Raw genomic sequence first — 19853 nt, 5'->3', positions numbered from 1 at the left:
CGAACGCAGAATTTAAGCGCGAGAAAAAAGCACACTACGATCGGGTGATGATCGTGTGCGAAAGCTGCGACGACACGTACACACCGATACACACTGGCGTGCGTGCGTGCGTGCGTGCGTCTCGTCGACAATGGCGAAGGTGAACTCTCGGATCGGTCAGTTCGAGAGCGCGCCACGTAGAAAGAATGTGGCTGCCGAACGAAGTCAAGTGCATTTGATGCACACAAACCACCGGGCGCAACTTAACGGCAGCGTGAACCCCTGAGAAGGGAGGTAGGAGGGTGTGGGAGGGAAGGGGAGGGAGGGAGGGGGGGTGTGAGAGATTGAGGGGGGCAAAAACCGCACGAAGAGGCAACGCACTCGCGCACCGTTTCGTTCGATGCCCTCCGATGAGCGTTTTCAAGGACGCACGGCTTTTGGTTTAGATCCCACCCCACACACACACACACGCACACACGCCGATGGTCGCCGTCCAAGTGACGTTGCTTTCGGTGTCGTCTAAGCTCAGCCTGCTTAGATGGTGCGATGCAGAATGCATCAAAACCGTGCAGCAAAAAAAGCTTATCCCGCCAGCAGATAAAACAAAAAAGAGAGTGTGAGTGAGCGAGAGAGAGAGTGAGAGAGAGAGCGATTAAAACAAAAACAAACCGACGCGCAAAAAAAAAAGAAAGAAAAAAACTAGGTTAGAACACACTAAGGCTCCACTAAGCGCTGTGCTGGCACACACTACACCAGTTTGCACTAAGTCCCCCCCCCCCCCCTCCCACGGGGCGTTGCACGACCGCAGCACGAGTGCACGAGTGTGCGTGCGTGTTGCGATCGGTGCGCGACCACCGTCCGTGGCCGGTGGTCGTGCGTTGCGTTGGATGCAACAAAACAAATCCAACAAAAGCTCCAACACTTCGCTGTCAGCCTCCGGGGCGTGCTGTACTGCTGTAAGCGCTTCCATCGCAGCCATTTCGTGCCATTTCGTGCCGCTCGCTCGTACCGTGCTGATGTGTGTTTTGTTTTTTGCGACTCGCGCGAGTGGTTTGCTTTCGAGACGCGTGCTAGCAAAGGGCGCCTGGGAAAAGACAAAAGAACACACGCCGGGGTGGGGTGGGTGGGCATACACAACAACAACGGCGAGCGAATAGAACAACAATCGCGCGTGCAATCGAGATCGAGAGAAGCAAAAAAAAAAATAAACAAAACAATGCGACGCGACAGGTGAAATGATGATGACCCAGTGGGTCGCGTGCGTGTGACGTTTGTGTCAAGGACGAGCCTCGTGCCGCTTGGTGTGTGTGTGTGTGTGTGTGTGTGGGTGCTAGTGAACTACCCTTCCCCTCATGCACAAGGTGGCTCCGATCCCCTCCCTCAGGTGTAACGCCATCAGCCACGCGGAAGCGGAGAAAAAGTGAGTGCAAAGCGGCATCGACCGATCCCGATTTAGTGGCACCATGAAGCAGGACCTCGCGGTGGGCATGTTCGTGGAGGACGACCGGGATGTGTACATGATCGAGCGGAAGGACACGATCGCGGACATCATCCGGATGCAGCAGCAGGCCGCCCTCTGGCAGACGCTGGCCGTCGATCTCGTCGATTGCGGTCCCGGCAGCCGGGAGGGCGATAACTACATGTCGGTTATCAAGCGCGTGGTGGCGCACTGTAAGGCGAAATCCTTCGACGGCCGTAACCACGGTAAGTTGTTCCCGCAAAAGGACCTTCTCGTGAGTTTGCATGTGCAATGACCGACCTTCGTCGTGGGGATAAAATATGTAAGCCCCTTTTTTTCGCCGCGGGTGTATCGAAACTCGGTGCAACCCGGTCTTTGCTTGTCTTGTCCTAATTACCCGGATGCAATCTCACTCGCTCTGGAGAAGGTGACGTGCATAATGCAGCTCATACTTCTTTGATGGAGACGCCCAGTCACTTTAGAGCAAGCGAGCGAGCGAGAGAGAGAGAGAGCGCGCACACGTGGGAATGTGAGAGTGGAAATGTAGGGCATGTAGGGTTGAAAAAGGCAAACACAGCTTAACGGTTTGTGAATCCTGGGGAGGAAAAAAAACCTCACTCACACAATGCATTCGGGGAGTGCAACGGAAACCCAGCCCGCCGATGTGAAATCGATTATTCTTAGAGCGGAGAAATTTCGTTTCAATGTCAAGTTCGGTTGCACGGAAGCAAAACGGCGAAATAGCGCGCGCAAACAATGCATTCACGAACACACACGCACGCGTACTCACACATACGCTCGAGGAGAAATGCACCGACCTCGAACCGGCGCCAGTGTGCAGCTTTTTCGTTTTTCGGGCTGGCTTTCGTTTTTCCCGCTGTTTGTTTGGTCTTTTTTTTTTGTTTTGCTCTCGAAGTTTTTCGCTCCCACCGCTAAATGGCGCTCGCAAGAACGCTGGAAAGCCTTTGCTTTCCCTCGGGCTGGGAGCAAGCGAACGCCGTGGGAACAAAAGCCACCGGTCGATAAACGAAACCTTCCCCATCCGGGAAAAGCAAGCGAGACAGAGCGAGAGAGAGAGTGTGCGTGTGAATGAGAAAGCTTCCATGCCCACAGTACGTACGGGTGCTTTCTTCTTTTCTTTATTCCTCGCTCGCCTACAAAACCTTGACCTATGCACATGCACCCTTCCTTGCGGAAGAGCTCCACTTCCGGGCCACTTCCGATGTTCCGTTTTCCATCCCAAAAACGCTCCCGCGTGCGCCAACGGAAGCGGGCGATTTATTGATCGAATGAGGCCGAGTTGGGGCTGCCTTTCGAAGCGATTGTGCTGCTGAACACCGTCATAGATTAGTTTGTGGCGCGTGCGATGTAATCGACAAATTCAATTCAAGGTTTCCAATCGCCGCTGAAATAATAACCCACATAAGCGTGGTATCAGCTACGAGCGAAACAAACCGCCACTGTAAATAGGTTACAACGCCACGTCACACACCCGCGCGAACCTGACCGATCGCGCTGACGCGCTTTTTCTAATCGATGTTCTCTGTGTGTATGATCTTTTCCTCTCCGATTGGAATCCTTTCCCAACACAATAAACCCAAAAAAAACACCCCCGGCCAGTGTTCACGATTTCGCTGATCTTCAAGCGGCAACTGACGAACCCAAACCGCCGGAGGTTGTTCCGGTGTGATGCGGCATTCGAGAATGAGATTACGGCGTACGCAAGCATCGTTCCGGTGATGCAGCGGATATCACCGTACGATCTGCCGTATCCCAAGTGTCTGACAGCGGGCAGCGATGACCACGGGGACCGGATCGTGCTGGAGGACCTCACGACCAGTGGGTACGGTATGGTTGACCGGCGAGTTGGTCTCACCTACGAGCAGTGTTGCGCCGTCATGAAGGTAAGCGCCAACGCCAGCGAGACGAGCGTATCCGGGTGTTAATATTCTCCTCCCACTGGCATTACAGGAGCTGGCCAAATTGCACGCGGTCTCGCTGGCCCTCAAGCGCACGGATCCGGCCGAGTTCGAGGGCGTGTGCGGGAAGGTGCGCGAGATCGTGTACTGCGCGGAGGCGGCCGAGTTCTACACGCATTCGCTCGAGTCATCGCTCCGGGGCGCCCTGGACAGTCTGCGGTACAGCAACCGGGCCGGTACGGAGCTGGACGCACCGATTGCGGCCCTCGAAGGGCTGACCGGGCGGCTGTACCGCATCATGTCCGGGTTGGTGTGTGATGGCGTGGACGAGGCGTGGCGCGTCATCTGCCACGGTGACACGTGGGTGAACAATCTGATGTTCAGCAGCGACCACCGGCACGTCCGGTTGCTGGATCTGCAAACCATGCGATGCACCACGCCCGTTTTCGACATCCTGCATCTGCTGTACACGAGCACGGAGCTTGAGATGCGTCGGCAGCACACGGCCGACCTGCTGCAGCAGTACCGGCACACGCTACTTGAGGCGCTGGACGAACACTTCCGGTCCTGTGCGGATGCCGGATCGGCGGCGGGCATGTTGCGCCGTGCTGAGGAAGAGTTTTCCCTGGTGCGGTTGCGCGCGGAGTACGAGCGATGTCTGGCGTATGGGCTCGGGATTGCGATGTGGTTGCTGCCGGCCGTCACCTTCAATCCGGACCAGATACCCGACCTGGATGCGGTCACGCTGAACGACTTCAAGACGCAGAGCCAGGAGAAGAAGATCGCCCAGATGGTGTCGGGGGATTATCACACGCGCATGCGTGACATTGCGCTGGAAATGCACGAGCTTGGTGTACTGCAACGGCTCGCTGATCCGTGCCACTAGGACGCCACGGAACGTCGTCACCCCCGGGATTGGGTTCAAGGACTCGCTCAGCCCAACCCAAGCTGTACAGTAGTAGGTGTAGGTGTTATTGCGTTAATGCGCATTGGCGCACGTTAAACCCGTTCGTCCGAGAGAGCGAGAGAGAGAGAGAGAGATGGCGCGCGCGGTGGAGGCCATAATGCATCCGCTTTACGACGAACCGGCACCGTGGCCGCGCGTATGTGCTCGGACTGCGTAATGGCGTGGCGATTGCGCAACCGATCGACGGTGATCGTTCATGTTACCATTTTAACCTGTTGAATGCGATAAGCCGGTACCGGCCAGATGAGGATCTGTTTTTGTTCAACTAAATAAACATCTGTCCGGGGGCCCGGGATTGGAGCCTCGATTCGATTAAGTGATCCCGCGTTTCCGCGTTGTCGACTGGTCTTTCCTTGGTCCGGTGTGCTGCTGTTGCCCTACGCTGAGCCAGCACTTTGTTTCGGGGAGATGGGAGGATTTCGAAACGCAATACAACGCCACAACGCTTTGGTGTTTTTGTTTTGTTTTGGGTTTTGTTCTCCCACGTAACTACAATCAGTTGGTTGGTTGTTTTTTTTTTATTTTGTAAGACAAAAAAAAAGTCACTTCGAACGAAAAAATTGTGTATGAAATTAAAAAAAAAGGCAACAACCGTCCGGCACGCAGGCACGTACCTATAACGTGTGAATATTAACGCCGCACGCTCCTCCGAAACGCTGGACGGTTTTTCGTCGTTCCACTCCTGCCTCGCCCGTGGGTCGTTGGGCGACACACACACACCCAAAATTGTAATCAAATTGCAACAAAAGAACCAAAAAAAACCGTTCCGATATACACGAAAAAGCCACGGTTAGCTGCTGCGTCTGTTCGTTTTTCTTTTGTTTGTTTGTTTGCTGCCACGTGCCATAGAATGCACTTTAAAACGATGGCTGGGGGGAACTGGGGGTCGCCTAGGATTCTTCGTAGAAGAAGTACTGTCCCGCGCGCTTTTGCTCTACATCCTGTGAACGAGAGAAGCGAGAAAAACGCCAATGAATTACATCGTGCGAAGGAAAACACTTACACACACCCCCGCCACCCGTCTGGCTTACCTTCACCGAGTGTAGCTTGTTGATTCGTGGCCGGAAGTTGTTCGGATCGCGTCGGAATGTGATTTCCAGCAGCTCCAGGAACCTGTTCATGCCGTTCAACAGCGATTGCGGGGTGTGAGCCGTCGTATCGACCGATGGTTGACCCTCGAACACGATCACCCGATCGGCTAGGTAGGTTGCCATGATGAAATCGTGCTCCACCACGAACCCGGTCTTCTTGGCGTGTAGAATGTATCTGCAAGGAGTGCGTGCGTGCGTGTATTTATTAACGGTCAAAGTGGACAGGGATCACGACGTGGGCCACGAGTGCTTACCTCTTGATGACCTTGGCCGCGATGAGACGCTGCTCGGAGTCCAGATAGGCGGACGGTTCGTCGATCAGATAAACGTCGGCCGGCTTGCCCAGGCAGAGTACCAACGCCACGCGCTGCAACTCACCTCCGGACAGGTTCTGCACCTCCTGATCCATGATCTCTTCGATCTTGAGCGGCTTCATCACGTCGGCCACGAACTGCGGGTGGATGTAGGCGTCGCGGATCTTCTCGTGGAGCAAATAGCGCACCGTCGATTGGCTCTTGGGTGAGATCTTCTGCGGTTTGTAGGAGATGTTCAGCACCGGCAGCGGTTCCGATTCTTCGTCTGGTTCGAGGTTACCAGCGAGCATGCGAATGAACGTGGTCTTGCCCGTACCGTTCTCGCCCAGCAGCACGATGATCTCGGAATCACTAAACTGCCCGTCGTTGACGGTGAGCGTGAACGAACCGAGCTTTTTCTTCATCGTCGGATAGACGTAGTGGCAGGTGCGCTTAATCTCCTCCTCCGAAGCCGACTCGGACACCTTGAACGTGAGCGACTCCGTCCGGAAGCGCATGTTCTCCGTGTGGACGTAACCGTCGAGGAAGATGTTGATGCCTTCGCGCACCGAGAACGGCATCGTCACGACACCGTAACAACCGGGCACACCGTACAGGCAGCAGATAAAGTCGGACAGGTAGTCCAGCACGGACAGATCGTGCTCCACCACGATGATGAACTTGTCCGGGTGGATTAGCGACCGGATCGTCATGGCGCAGTTGAGACGCTGCTTCACGTCCAGATACGACGACGGCTCGTCGAACATGAAGATGTCCCCGTCCTGTATGCACACCATGGCGCAAGCGAAACGCTGCAACTCCCCACCGGACAGGGCTTGAATCTCGCGATCACGGATGTGCGTCAGATCGAGCAGATCGCAAATCTCCATCTGGTTCTTGCGTTCATCCTTCTTGTCCAGCAGCGCACCTACCGTACCCTTGATGGCCTTCGGGATCTGGTCGACGTACTGCGGCTTGATCAACGCCCGCAGGCTGTCCTCGAGGATCTTGGTGAAATAGTTCTGCAGCTCGTTGCCCCGGAAGTACGCCAAAATGTCGGTCCAGTCCGGTGGCTCCGAGTAGCGACCGAGGTTCGGTTTCAGCTTACCGGCCAGAATCTTGAGTGCGGTCGATTTACCGATACCGTTCTGGCCGACCAGCCCGAGCACCTCACCGGGCCGCGGAATGGGCAGGCGATGCAGCTTGAACGAGTTCTTCGAGTACCGATGCGTCGTGTGTTTATCCAGGTTGCTCGGGATGTTGATGATGGTGATCGCCTCGAAGGGACACTTCTTCACGCAGATACCACATCCGATGCACAGCTCCTCGGACAGCGTAGCGATCTTCGAATCTATCGCCACCTCGATGCAGAGCTTGCCCATCCGCACGACGGGGCAGGACTTTTTGCACTCCTGGCGGCATCGTTTCGGTTTGCACTTGTCCGAGCTTACGATCGCGATACGCGTCTGCTTGTCCGTCTCCTCGGCCGCACGGTTTCGAGACATTTTCTACAAATCGAAAGAACAGAAAAGCAATCCGTTAAAAGCGTTGTGTTGATACAATCCGTAGTGCGAGACGATGTGGATCGACGATGTGGACAAACATCGATGAGGAGTCCGCAAGCAGGATGAAGACCGTGGGATTTCCCTTTCAACCGTGATTAACCTCAAAGCGCCAGCCAACGGGACCAGCTGGGCTGGGCTGGGCTGTTGTTTACTTATGTCCAAAAGGTGTCTTTCACTATCTTCTTCGTAGGGCACCTGGAAATAAAGCAAAATCGCACCGTATGCAGTGGAAAAATGCATGCTTACCTGTCGAAATTTGTGATTTCGGACAGAAACGAAAAGAAAGTTCGTGCGTGTCAGACGGGTTTCTTTGCGGAAAGAAAAAGGCAAAGATAAAAGAAAAAAGGTACCAATCGTGAATCCAATGGGCGAGGTTAGCCCACGTCAGAGCACGATGTAAATTGAGGAATGCCAAATAAAATCAAGGTTTCTACAATATATCGCATGTTGAGTTGTAGTAGATTTGTGATTTATCAAATGCTTTCTCTCTTAAAATGTGCAATATTAAAAAGTTCTAGTTGATTTCATAGATTTTGGAAGCTTTTTGTACACTTATTGTGTAGGCAATTCAGCTGCCAAATGTCAAACGAGCTAACCCTCATTCGCTACACATTTGGACAATATGGTCAACACGACAACCAACTGTCAAGAGAACACCACTTTTTGACTTCGTGTCAAAAAAACAACTAATAGTGCCGTGGAAATATTCGGGAAATCGTACAAATCCCCGAAAAATTGTACCACAATCAATACGAAAATGGTTGAGTCGAAAGCAGAGAAGGCGGACGTTGGCCGCGAAGATGCTGATTCCCGCAAGGACGATATGGAAGTGGACGAAACGGGCGAGGCTCCAGTGAAAGTGTTTACGGTGGAAAGTACGTCTGGGCCTAAGGGAGAAGAAGAACAATAAGTTACCTTCTTGGAGCCGCGCCTAATTAACTGTTTCCGTTTTTTTGTCTCTCGTAGTACTGCGTGTCATTAAGGACATGCAGCTTCAGCATGGGCTTCGGCATGGAGACTACCAACGGTACCGTGGCTATTGCTCGCGGCGTGTCAAGCGACTCCGCAAGACGCTCAATCTGCCCCAAGGAGACCGCCGGCACTACAAAAAGCGCAACGTGTCGGCTGCACACCTGGAAAAGCCGGATTCCGACGAACGGTTCCTGCACATTCCGCTCATGCTGGCCGAACGCACGTGGTCGTACGCGATGCAGCTGAGGCAGGAGTCGAACACCGAACCGCGCAAGCGGTTCCATTTGATCGAGAAGCTCCGCAAGTCATGCTCGTATGCGTTGCAGCTGCAGGACTTGTGCACTTCGGATCGCTGTGACGCACGCACGAAGCTGGAGGCTGAAGCATACTCCGCCTGGATTCACGGTTCGTTGCATTTCGAGCTGGCGTTGTGGAAGTCAGCCGCCGAGAACCTGAAGAAAGCGCAGGTAATCTACGAAAACCTCGCCCAAGCCATGCCGGAAGAGGAGCAGACCGTTTACCGGGCGAAGGTGGAAGAATTGAAGCCGAGTCTGCGCTACTGCGCGTACAACGTGGGTGAGAACGCGTCGGTGAACGATTTGCTGGAGATGCGTGGCCAGGCGGGACTGCTGGGCGACCTGAGCCATCTGGTCGCGCAGACGAAGGCGGAAAGCATGGAAGCGTTCCAGATGACCGAATGGCGAGGCCGCAGCGTGACAGTACGCCCAGAGAAGGTCCGGCTGTTCCTGCTCAGCATCCAGGAGCTGAGCAAGAGCATCGAAAAGGCGAAAGATTTCCCGGCCAAAATCGAGCTGCTGGAGAACGTGCTGCTCGACTGCAAGGACGCGATCGCTGCCATTAAGGAGGAGATCAAACAGGACCCGAAGCTGCGTCAGAACCCGGCCGAGGGCGGTACGGGTGCATTGATCGGAATTCAGTATCTGTTGGCGTACATGTCGTACACGCGGTTGAAGCTGACCCTTGAGCGCAATTTGTTGCTCGTAGGCCAGGCGAAGTTGACACTTGACGACCCAAACGTGGCCGAGAAGAGCCAGCTGGCCGCCGGTGGGGGTAAGAAAACGAAACCCCAGGACCTGTCGCGCTTGTACGAGATCATTCTGCAGAACGTGACAGAAATGCAGCAACTCACTGGCATGGAAAGCGATGCATCGTACCAGTCGGAAATGGAGACCATCTCGCTGTCGTTCCGTGCGTTCCGTTGCTATTACATCGCGATCACGCTTGTCGCCATGAAGCGCTGGCGCGAAGCCGTGGCCATGTACGAGCGCTCGAAAAAGTACGCCAACGAGGCCGCCAGCGCCAAGGTGGCCAGCAGTGATTTCGATCTGCGCCCGGAACTAAAACAGCTCGTCGCCACGATCGAGGGTTGCAAGTTCTCCGCCCATGCGTACAGCGTGCTGGAGGACGACAACGCGGACGATACGGTGCTGTTCGGCAAGAGCCAGAAATCCTCGAAGCCACTGTACGAGCGGCTTTCCCACTACAAGGAGGACGCGTCGCTGAATTCGCGCAACCCGAACGTGTTCAAGCTGATCCCCGAGATGGAACCGATTCCAGCCAAACCGTTGTTCTTCGATTTGGCGCTCAACTTTGTCGAGTTTCCGTCGCTCGAGGACAAGATAGAGCAGAAGGTCGCCGGCAAGGGTGCGACGGCGGGAATGTCCGGTTTCGTGAAAGGGCTTTTCGGTTGGGGCGGAGGCGCCGGCAAGTAATGCAGCCCAGTGAGGGGAAGGTTGCCTTATTTGTTTTCGTTGGACTTTGTTTTTTTTCCTTTTTTTTAATTACTCACACCACAATAGTATCCTGGCGTGGTTGAAGCGAACTATCAATAAATAACGATATCCACGTATGTTAAAACATGTTGCTCACTTGACCGGGTGAGGACAACAATCCGAATGATGATGATGCCGCTCTCCTCGTCTGCATCCGAGATCGGCCCACGCGAAGGATGCGATGCTTTCGATGCGCTTTCTCCTCCCGAAACCGAAACGTCGGTGGTCACATGCGCAGTTCGCGCTCCGAATGGCTCCCACAAAATGTGTCATCTGTCCCTAATGCGCCCTTGCCGTTTGCAGGGCCATGGCCACCCAATGGTGTGTGCGTGTACGTGTGCATCTATCAACAGAAAACTTCGTGGTGACCACGATGTTTTTTTTTTTGCGCCTGCTGCCATCGAGCCACCGATGAATGGTACGCAACGTGTATGCGCGCTTCGCGAGATTGACGGTAAAAGCTTTCTCGGTGGTGACGATTTTTTCCCTTCCTAAGCAATCGGTCACAGACAGTGCACTGGTGTGGATCGGCGTGTTGTTCGAGCTTGCTGGGCAGTTAGAGCAGTGTATGAAGAAGAAAAAAGGGCCATTTCGAGGCCATTAGCAGCACCTCGGTGTCAACTCCAGCAGGAATCCAGCTCCTTGAGCTTGAACGCAGTGTGCCGTGAGATTTGAGGTGAAAATTGCCGTAACCAAAAAACAAAGGTCTCATTCGGAAGGGCGCACATACCGTCACATATGTTAGCGAAAAGCGTCATCGACAGGCGGCTACGGGTGGGCTCTTCTCGCGATGGTGTCGCAAAGGCTCGCTAAGGATCCGGAAATAGCGTGACACACCGTGCGTCGGAAAAGTCACATTCGGTGGCGGGGTCGCTTTCTGGCAGGACAGCGTGCAGTCAGAACTGGAGCGGAAAATCTGTTGAACGTTGTGAAAAAAGCTTCGCTTTCCCTTTCTTCGTGCGCGGGTGTTCACTATCTCTCTCACTCGCGCTTTCGCTCGCTTCTCGTGCCTCGTTGACTCCTTGGCGAACGGATAGAGAACCGCCATTCCGGCCAGCCGCCTGAAGGTGGTGCGCCGTTTAGTGACGACACTAGCGGCGCGACGGAAGACAGAAGGAGGCCGGGCAGTGCAAGCGGCCACCATGGAGTTGATACGCAAAAAAATGAAACCCTACCAACCGTCGGAACAGCTGGTGGTGCGTGACAGCGTCAGTCTCAGCATGGACGAGGACCTAAGCGATGACGTGGAGGACGAAGTGTTCATCCGGGATGGGCGCACCTGCCGGACGTACGAGGACCGAGGCGCCAAGCGGCCACTGATGGCACCGAGACGCAAGTACGGCAAAGCAACAAGTGGCAACGGGAGTACGGGTGGGGCCGGGGCGAATGGTGGTCGCTCCGCAAGCCCCATCCTGAAGAAGTATCGCCGCCGGAAGTGCTGGAAGTGTTGCGAACCCTTCTGCTACGGGTTGGCCGCGGTGACGGTTCTTATCGGTAAGTGTGTGTGTGTGTGTTATTTCCGTGCAACAGTAGAGGATACTTAAGACGCAAAAACTGGTGGAGCCTTGGAGGCATTAGAGTAAGGACATCTAAGGACTTGCGTTCGATAAGCCATATGTAGTTTGTGGGAATGTTTAGGTAATGAGGCAACCTGAAAGCTCGAATGCGTAAGGACTCCTTCAGGTTTTGTGAGGTTAAACGTTGGAGCATGCCTACTTTGATACCCTCAACTACACCTTCAGTCTGGTTCGATCACAGGTTAAGGGAACTCATGACGGTCACTACTCGGTATTAACACACTATTCAATTCCCACAGGACTAATCGTACTGGCCGCTCTTCTGCTGACAGCGTTCCCTCAACCACTGCAGAAGATCAAGGTGTGGTTCCACAAAGAGTCCGCCTTCAGCAGTGCCGTCATCCGGGACAAATTCTCCAGCCTGATGTACACCGCGGATGGTTCATCCTTCGCTAACGGATCCTTAGAGATGGTCCCGTGCACACAGATCACCGTACAGAACGTCTGGACACGTGTCGTAGCCCGTGTGAACAGCGAAAGTCCCCTCCGGATGTTGGACGCCAACGGAGACGGTGTAGAAGACGTCATCGTTGGTTACGGAATCGACGAAATGCTCGATGAAGGGGTGCGTGGTTACATCCCCCAGTGCACGTCCCGGAAAACTGGCATAACGGATCTCTGTGGTGGTGGCCTGTTGGCCCTGAACGGCATCAACGGTGACACACTCTGGCAACGGTGGACTTCGTTTACGATCTTCTCGTTGAAGTGTAACATCGACATCAACGGGGATGGTGGGCAGGATTGTGTGGCCGCGGGCCGGGGTGGATTGATTCTGGCCATCGACGGACACACCGGGCGTATCCTGTGGGAGCTAAAGGATTACTCGGATCTCGAGAGTTACGCGGAGATCAGCATCGATCTGTACACGATCAACGTGGTGCGTGACCTGAACAGTGACGGTGTGTCGGACATTATTGCGGTGCATGTGGAAGAGACCCAGCGTGCCCACGGTGGCCACATTAAGCTGATTTCGGGTGCAACCGGTGCGATCCTGCGCAGCATTCCCACACCCTACCGAGAGGAGATGTTCGTGCCTATACAGGTGTTGGCGCGACCGGATGGTACGGAAGCGTTTCTGGTGATTACCGGTGGGCAGAATTCGCCCGGAGGTGTTTACGTGTTGGCACAGGAACACCTCATGAAGTATCCCGGGGAGAGTGCGTTCGAACCGATCGTGCGGTTGGAATCTTCCGGGTTTATGGTACCGGCGGTGTTGGCTGATTTGAATGGGGACGGCGTTGAGGACATTACGGTCAGCTCGTTCAACTCGACCGTGTTTGCGTTTGATGGCGCAAATAAGACGCTACTGTGGTCCTTCACGATCGCGGACTCGGAGAGTGTGAGTTCGATCGTCCCTGGGCACTTTGATCATGACAACGTGACGGATTTTATGGTGAAGTACAACACAGGGCCTGGCTTTCCGATCTACTACTACTCGCAAACGGCGATCATCAACGGTACGAACGGGAAACCGTTCCTCGACAACTCCATCAAGGATGCTGGTGGACCTAATGGACTGCTCGGTGGAATTAGCATTTCGCAAACCGGTGGGGGAGATTTTTTCCTGCACTGGCAAATGCAATGTCACAATCACACCACGGACACCACGGATGAGTACCAATTTCTGCCCGAAAGTGACGTCATCCAGCAATCGAGAGCGGACACCTGCGCCCTACGGTACAATCAATCGTCGGTGTTGAAGCTGTACGCGATCACGCGCCACGTGGAACCACCGGGAGCCATTATTTTCACCACGGATGACCTTACGATCCGGTTGAACGAAACGGGTGTGTCGGAACAACCACCGGCCCCGGGTTATGTGGCCCCAATGAAACACCCAAAGATGAAGCTGAAGAGTCGCAACGATGGCCAGAGTAGTGCTGCAATGCGCAAAAGCTCGGTCGAGGCACCAGCCATCGGAAGTCAATCGACTGGGCAAGTGACCGATGTGCATATGGACAAAAAGCTGGCTTCACCACCGCAGACAGGTGTTCCTGTGGGGGTGGTGATGGATAGTCCCGGACAGGCTGCGTCTGTGTCACACGGTGGAAGGAGAAAGGACTCGTTCCACGTGGCTCAACCGGCGTTGGCTCAGTCGATCGATACGCTCGCGGAGGAGGAAGTGAAACGACAGGAAAAGCTGGCATTGAACAACGTGTACAAAAAGTACATCTACAATTCGAATGATGAGGACGCCGAAAGGGACCTCGGAGGTGCTTCTGGGTTGGAGGAACCGGCGGGTAGGCCGGACGATCGGAAACCGTACATTTATCTGCCTTACGAACAGCTGGAACAGGACACGGTGAGTAATCGAGGTGGTTAGGAAGCTGGAGTTGGGTGCTAGAGGCGCGTGTTCTTTTTTAACCTTATGCTTTTCATAACCTCTTCATCAAATAGGTCCGAATAAAACCTGGCCAATTTCCGTTTTGTTCCTCATTTTGAATCATTTAAATCCCATCTCTGCTTGCCTAATTACAACCATCGATGTTCTTGATTTCATTTTAAGCGCAATCCCTTCATGACGAATCAACTGCCACCGGCTCCAGGGGGAAGTCTTGATTATGAGTACGGAGCACCGGTTTTGGAGGAAGATGGACGGCCAGTTCCACCACCCTACAAGCGACCACGCTATCGATCCAGCGGACGTGACGTCAGAAGCAAGTTTGGTGTTTTCGGTAATGACTTAAACCATCTCCAGCAGTCCGTGTTGTGTTCCGTAATTCCTTCATATCCTTTTCCATTCCGCAGACGACATCGAGCTGCACGATCGTTCACTAGAGGAGCAAGTTCTCAACGAGTCCAACCCAAACTCGCAGATCGTGAAGAAGGTGCTGTTGAACGACGAGATCATTGACGACCTGAAGAACGCCGACCCGGGCAGCAAAGGATCGAAGGAGACGCTCTGGGATTTGGAGATGGAAAAGGAAGCCAAGGAAGCGATGAATGGTAAGGCGTGTTGCTACGGTGTTAAGAGTTGTTTGATTTTCCCGGCTTTCGTTTCCAGACGTTAACGCGATGAATTACGAGTACGGCAACAAGGCAAAGCGACAGATTGTGTCAACAACTGGATCGATGGCAAATACGGTTGTAACAATGTCCAGCCCAATAACGACAACAACCCGCCCAACCGGACAACGCCCGATGGCACTTCCGAACGAGAACATTCTGCCCTCAATCTCGTCGACTGGCTTGTTACTGAAATCGGTCAGTAGCCCCGGTGCGGCCACTTCCTCGACGACGGCTTCCACACTCAACGCCAATCCGACCATCGACTACGTGTTTGTGATGAACATCCGAGAGTCCGAACGGTATCCGCCACTGTTTCTGGACTCCGACTTGAGCTGCATACAGGAGAAGCTGCAGGCGTACCGGACTTATCGCAGTGAGGACATGCTGCAGCTCGAGAAGAAGTTCCTGGGGCAGTGTCTGAAGGCGCGGCTACCGGACATGTCACCGCCGTACCAACGGTTCGAGACACAGATCATTATCACGCGGCTGGAAATTGGTTGCGCCTGCAGTCCGGATCTAAATCCGACACGTGAAGTTTGCTCGAAGCTGCACAGTTACGATCAGCAGCGATGGACGCAGTACATGGGTAACGAAGGGCACGGACGATACTGAAACTGCGCCGGTGAGAAGGAACGGATCTACTGAGCGACTACTTCCGTTCCGAGCACAGCTTTCTCTAACGTTGAGTGTGTGGGCTGCGATTTTTTTCAACAAAAAATCTTTGACTCTAACCGACATCAACCGATGATCGGATGATGTCCTTTTTCCGTCGTTTTTTGCCAAAAAACACACGCCACACTACGGCGATCAATTCACTTGTTTGACTCTCCCAGAGCAAGAGGATCGCAGCGAGAGGATCAGACAAATCTGTCGTACAAAATCGCGCGCGAAACGTTCCGTTGCTATGGGGAGCTGGTAACTAAGCGGTGGCCCAAAGGTGGTGGTCAGTTTTTAAGGCACAATCATACTAACCACACTGTGGTGCTTTCTTTTCTTTCCTTTCCTTGGTGTATAGTAGGCTAACGGGAATGGAGAGATACGAGGAAGGTACGATCTCTCGATCTCGATGATAAATGGAGTGTTGTAATATGCGAACGAGCGCTGCACATTTAAAAATAGGCACACTAGCATGCCGAAGGGACAGCACAAAGCGAATGGACAAATCCTTGGAGCGAACCCAGCCTTTGCTGGCCGGGCTGCTGGTTAGTGGGCTTTGGATTGTTCGATAATCGAACCTGGGAGACTCTATTGCATACTAATATCATTCATAATCGATCTAAAGTATTATACAAGAAAAACACTTTAAAACGCTAATTCAGAGAGAGAGAGAGAAAAGGCAAGAAGAAGGTTGCCCAAACTAAGGGAGGGAATATTTACACAAAAAATGAGACAAAATCATGCAATGTACTTGGGGTGGAGGAGCGTGATCATCGAAAGGTGCGGGACGCTTGGATCGAAAATGTCTGTAAATAAAATCAGGATTGGGCGAAAGAAAGGTGCTGGAATACCTGGTGTGTGGGTGTGTATGCGGAAAGAAAGCGAGTAACAGAGCCTTTCGTGTGTCTACGAGCTGTCGGTGAGCAGCAAGTTCAACGTGTGTTTTTTTTAATATTATCATAATGGATAACCAACGAAAGAACGTGAAAACGAGGCGTATATCAGTACGTTTTTAGCGTCTCCAGATGTGGAAGTTTGCGCGGCCCCACCGTGGCCCTGGGAAGGTTGATCACCGGGTCGGAAGCACGACTCGAGCCAAAGTGCAGCTTTCCACGCGTGTCCTAGGAAGAGGATTACTTTTTCACGACCTGAATGACGTCCTCGTCGTTCATGACGTGCGATATGCCAACCCGCTGGGGCGAGTATTTTGTCGACGTGCCCCACACAAGCCCGTACTTAAACTGGGCTGCTAGCGTGCGGTGAATTGCGTGACATACGTGCTCCACCGTGACACCCTAAGGCGAGAGAGAAAGCTGGTAAGATTTGTCGTCCCGTCCACTTCAAGGATTAACTCACCCTTCGCAAAATAAGGCCATCGTCGAAGTCTGGTGGCGCACCCGGTTTCTTCGTATACACGCGTATCAGCTGCAGGTGCTCCCAAAGTACTTCCAGCAGATAGTCCAAGTTGAGATGCATGTTACAGCTGACGACCACCGAGTACGGTTGCCGGGCCAGACGGTCCACCTCTTCGATCGAGATCTGATCGATCTTGTTGTACACGTAGATGCACGGTAGATAGATCCGGTTGCCGGTCACTACGTCGATGAACTCATCCTCGGTGCAGTCCTCCCGGAACAGCACCTCCGCATTGAAGATCTTGAACGAGTGCAGGATGGTTTGCACCATCTTCTCGTTGCAGCGCGTCAGCGGACAGGTGGCATTAAAGCTTACACCACCACCCTTCTTGATCTTGAAGTAGATGTTCGGTTTGCGCTTGTTCAGCCGCAACCCAACCGACTCCAGCTCGTACTCGAGCAGATCCCGGTGCACGTTTGGTTTCGTCGCGTCCAACATCATCAGCACCAGGTCGGCCGTGCGGGCCACCGCAATCACCTGCCGACCACGGCCCTTGCCCTGCGCGGCACCCTCGATAATACCGGGCAGATCGAGCAACTGTATATTGGCACCCTTGTACTCGATCACACCCGGGATGCAGGTGAGCGTCGTGAACTCGTAGTTGGCCGCTTCGCTCTCGGTTTTCGTTAGCGTGGACAAAAGCGTGGATTTACCCACCGACGGGAATCCGATTAGGGCAATGCGCGCATCACCCGACTTGAGTACGTCGAATCCATCGCCCTTTTCACCCTTTTTCGACGGTTCGAGCAGCTGTGACCGGTACTTTGCTAGCTTCGCCTTCAGCAAACCCAAATGGTACTCGGTAGCTGCCGAAAGGAAGAAAAGCACACAAACCATTAGGACATAAGTAGCTAGACACACAGAAACACGTACCGCTTACCTTTGTTTTTCTGTGTTTTAGCGATTTCCTTCTCGATGTCGGAGATTTTTTCCAGGATGCCCATGGTGATGTGGGAGATGGGATTTCTGGTTGGCTGTCGGTTCCGCGGCTATCGTTCGGGCAGTGGATATCTAGTGTTTACTATTGCACAACCGGAACGATGGCAAACCGTCCAGCCCGATGGTGGGTGCAGGTGAAATCAACAAAATGTGGCAGCGTTGATTTATTTATGTTTCGTGGGGCGATTTCTGCGAGAATTATCGCCGCAAGTTTCGCAGCCGCAATCAGGTTGCACCATTTGAAACGTCATGACAGTTGACAGCACGTAGAAACGACGTGACATTCGGCTACTAAAAGCAAGCGTTTTCTATTTGGAAAACTGGCGAGAAAAGTCGTTTTAACAGTTTTTTAGTAGGTTTATCACAAATTTATGATAAATTCCAATTAAGTTTATTGATAGTGAGTAATTGGTCTAAATCCAAAGTTATCAGACCGATAAAGTTAACAAATCCACGCGTGAGGACGCCAGATTCGGCACTGTTGATAAAAATCGTGCGACAAGAGCTTAATGATTACTATTTCGGATAACAGGAGCAGCACGTGAGCGCAACAAGGACAAAGGTACTATATTTTGTACCAGGCGACCGTAGGAGGTGACCATTGCTTGCACTATGGAGTACTGCGTGCTAGTTGGATGGACAACGTGTTTGATCAACCCGCTATTTTCATATAGTTTTATGGTAAAAAAATGCTCAATGATATGGAATGCAGTGGTTTAAGTAACATAAATACATCGCACACAGTTTAATGCTTGGTTTTGTATCGAAAAAGGATTAAATGTATGCTGCTACACAATTTATTATGACCGGCAAAATACTGCGACCGAATTATGACCGGTAAGATAAGACGCTCAATAAGATCCTACAGTGTGCTTAGAACATTGCGATCGATAGCAAACGAGAGCAAATGAGATGGGATGCTGATTATCATGCGCCGGAAAGATCGACGATATGTACTGATAACATTAGGAGGGGAAATCCATCAAATGTAGTGTGGTAATCCGGCTGGTGCATGTAACCTCTTCGACGCATGATCTCTCGTTACTAGCGAATTCAAATTTGGCGATTTTGGCGTTCAAAATCCGACGCCGAAATCCTCTCGGTTAGCGGTTGGATATATCAATCGAAAGAATTTTGTAGAATTCACGTGTGACAGAAACACGCGTAACGACGCCAGATTTGGCACTGCTGATAAAAAACGTGCGCCATGGGCTTAAAGATTATTTTTTCGGATAACAAGAGCAGCACGTGAGCGCAACAAGGACAAAGGTACTATATTTTGTACCAGGCGAGCTTCGGAGGTGACCATTGCCTGGACTATGGAGTGATGCGTGCTAGTTAGACACCGTGTTTGACCTTCCCGCAATTTCATATAGTTTTGTCATAAAAAGATGCCCAATAATATTGGGAGCAGAGGTTTAATAAACAGAAATTTATCGCACACAGTTTTCTGCTTTGTTTTGTAGTCAAAAAGGATTTAATATATGCTGCCACATTATTTATTTAAATCAGCAAAATACTGCGACCGAATTATGACCAGTAAGATAAGACGCTCAACAAAATCCTACAGTGTGCTTAGAACGATGCGATCGATAGCAAACGAGAGCAAATGAGATGGGATGCTGATTATCATGTGCCAGAAAGAACGACGATATGTACTGATAACAAAAAGAGGGGAAATGTTCGGACCGAAATCCAGCTGATACACGCATCCTCCTCGACGCATGATCTCTTGTTACTCACGACATCAAATTTGTCGCTTTCCGCGTTCAAAATCCGTCCTCGAAATCCTCTCGACTGACAGCGTGCGCCACATAATCTGAAATTCACGTGCGCAGAAACTACGCGCAACGACGTCAGATTTGGCACTGGTGATTAAAATCGTGCGTCATGGGCTTAAAGATTACTATTTCCGATAACGGGAGCAGCACGTGAGCGCAAAAAGGACAAGCTACTATATTTTGTACCAGGCGACCGTAGGAGGTGACCATTGCCTGGACTATGGAGTGATGCGTGCTAGTTAGACACCGTGTTTGACCTTCCCGCAATTTCATATAGTTTTGTCATAAAAAGATGCCCAATAATATTGGGAGCAGAGGTTTAATAAACAGAAATTTATCGCACACAGTTTTCTGCTTTGTTTTGTAGTCAAAAAGGATTTAATATATGCTGCCACATTATTTATTTAAATCAGCAAAATACTGCGACCGAATTATG

The 19853-nt window shown here is 52.3% G+C and overlaps 5 protein-coding genes across 5 annotated transcripts; 3 read left to right on the top strand and 2 right to left on the bottom strand.

Moving 5' to 3' along the window:
• Window positions 1-1284: 1284 nt before the first annotated feature.
• On the top strand, window positions 1285-4636 carry LOC128731356 (uncharacterized). Its single transcript, XM_053824471.1, has 3 exons — window positions 1285-1683; window positions 3059-3342; window positions 3410-4636. Exons 1-3 carry the CDS (start codon window positions 1443-1445, stop codon window positions 4241-4243), a joined length of 1359 nt encoding a protein of 452 aa, XP_053680446.1. The 5' UTR covers window positions 1285-1442; the 3' UTR covers window positions 4244-4636.
• A 152-nt stretch (window positions 4637-4788) lies between these two features.
• Window positions 4789-7578, bottom strand: LOC128720560 (protein Pixie). Its single transcript, XM_053814234.1, has 4 exons — window positions 7520-7578; window positions 5670-7216; window positions 5356-5590; window positions 4789-5265 (listed from the first exon to the last, which is right to left on the bottom strand). The coding sequence occupies exons 2-4, from the start codon at window positions 7211-7213 to the stop codon at window positions 5215-5217; spliced, it is 1830 nt and encodes a 609-aa protein (XP_053670209.1). The 5' UTR covers window positions 7214-7216; window positions 7520-7578; the 3' UTR covers window positions 4789-5214.
• A 452-nt stretch (window positions 7579-8030) lies between these two features.
• LOC128720559 (signal recognition particle subunit SRP68) lies at window positions 8031-10114 on the top strand. Its single transcript, XM_053814233.1, has 2 exons — window positions 8031-8148; window positions 8240-10114. The coding sequence occupies exons 1-2, from the start codon at window positions 8031-8033 to the stop codon at window positions 9976-9978; spliced, it is 1857 nt and encodes a 618-aa protein (XP_053670208.1). The 3' UTR covers window positions 9979-10114.
• A 1066-nt stretch (window positions 10115-11180) lies between these two features.
• On the top strand, window positions 11181-15268 carry LOC128732052 (uncharacterized). Its single transcript, XM_053825214.1, has 5 exons — window positions 11181-11532; window positions 11855-13917; window positions 14122-14290; window positions 14364-14561; window positions 14620-15268. The coding sequence occupies exons 1-5, from the start codon at window positions 11181-11183 to the stop codon at window positions 15234-15236; spliced, it is 3399 nt and encodes a 1132-aa protein (XP_053681189.1). The 3' UTR covers window positions 15237-15268.
• Window positions 15269-16183: 915 nt separating this feature from the next.
• LOC128731017 (developmentally-regulated GTP-binding protein 2) lies at window positions 16184-17752 on the bottom strand. The gene is made up of 3 exons (XM_053824111.1): window positions 17578-17752; window positions 16638-17503; window positions 16184-16576 (listed from the first exon to the last, which is right to left on the bottom strand). The coding sequence occupies exons 1-3, from the start codon at window positions 17639-17641 to the stop codon at window positions 16415-16417; spliced, it is 1092 nt and encodes a 363-aa protein (XP_053680086.1). The 5' UTR covers window positions 17642-17752; the 3' UTR covers window positions 16184-16414.
• Between the last annotated feature and the right edge of the window lie 2101 nt (window positions 17753-19853).

The sequence above is a fragment of the Anopheles nili genome, chromosome 2, assembly GCF_943737925.1.
Source record: "Anopheles nili chromosome 2, idAnoNiliSN_F5_01, whole genome shotgun sequence".
Lineage (NCBI taxonomy): Eukaryota > Metazoa > Arthropoda > Insecta > Diptera > Culicidae > Anopheles > Anopheles nili.
Note: the sequence above shows the minus strand (reverse complement) of the source record. Positions and strands in the feature narration are given on the sequence as shown.

Coding starts and splice junctions, on each gene's coding strand:
- LOC128732052 (XM_053825214.1), top strand. CDS start 11,181: ATGGAGTTGATACGCAAAAAAATGAAACCCTACCAACCGTCGGAACAG. Junction 14,291..14,363: donor AAGCAAGTTTGGTGTTTTCG/GTAATGACTTAA, acceptor TCCATTCCGCAG/ACGACATCGAGCTGCACGAT. Junction 14,562..14,619: donor AGCCAAGGAAGCGATGAATG/GTAAGGCGTGTT, acceptor TTTCGTTTCCAG/ACGTTAACGCGATGAATTAC.
- LOC128731017 (XM_053824111.1), bottom strand. CDS start 17,641: ATGGGCATCCTGGAAAAAATCTCCGACATCGAGAAGGAAATCGCTAAA. Junction 17,504..17,577: donor TAAAACACAGAAAAACAAAG/GTAAGCGGTACG, acceptor TCCTTTCGGCAG/CTACCGAGTACCATTTGGGT. Junction 16,577..16,637: donor ATGGCCTTATTTTGCGAAGG/GTGAGTTAATCC, acceptor CTCTCGCCTTAG/GGTGTCACGGTGGAGCACGT.
- LOC128731356 (XM_053824471.1), top strand. CDS start 1,443: ATGAAGCAGGACCTCGCGGTGGGCATGTTCGTGGAGGACGACCGGGAT. Junction 1,684..3,058: donor CTTCGACGGCCGTAACCACG/GTAAGTTGTTCC, acceptor ACCCCCGGCCAG/TGTTCACGATTTCGCTGATC. Junction 3,343..3,409: donor AGTGTTGCGCCGTCATGAAG/GTAAGCGCCAAC, acceptor CTGGCATTACAG/GAGCTGGCCAAATTGCACGC.
- LOC128720559 (XM_053814233.1), top strand. CDS start 8,031: ATGGTTGAGTCGAAAGCAGAGAAGGCGGACGTTGGCCGCGAAGATGCT. Junction 8,149..8,239: donor GAAAGTGTTTACGGTGGAAA/GTACGTCTGGGC, acceptor TGTCTCTCGTAG/TACTGCGTGTCATTAAGGAC.
- LOC128720560 (XM_053814234.1), bottom strand. CDS start 7,213: ATGTCTCGAAACCGTGCGGCCGAGGAGACGGACAAGCAGACGCGTATC. Junction 5,591..5,669: donor GCGGCCAAGGTCATCAAGAG/GTAAGCACTCGT, acceptor CACTCCTTGCAG/ATACATTCTACACGCCAAGA. Junction 5,266..5,355: donor ACAAGCTACACTCGGTGAAG/GTAAGCCAGACG, acceptor TCTCGTTCACAG/GATGTAGAGCAAAAGCGCGC.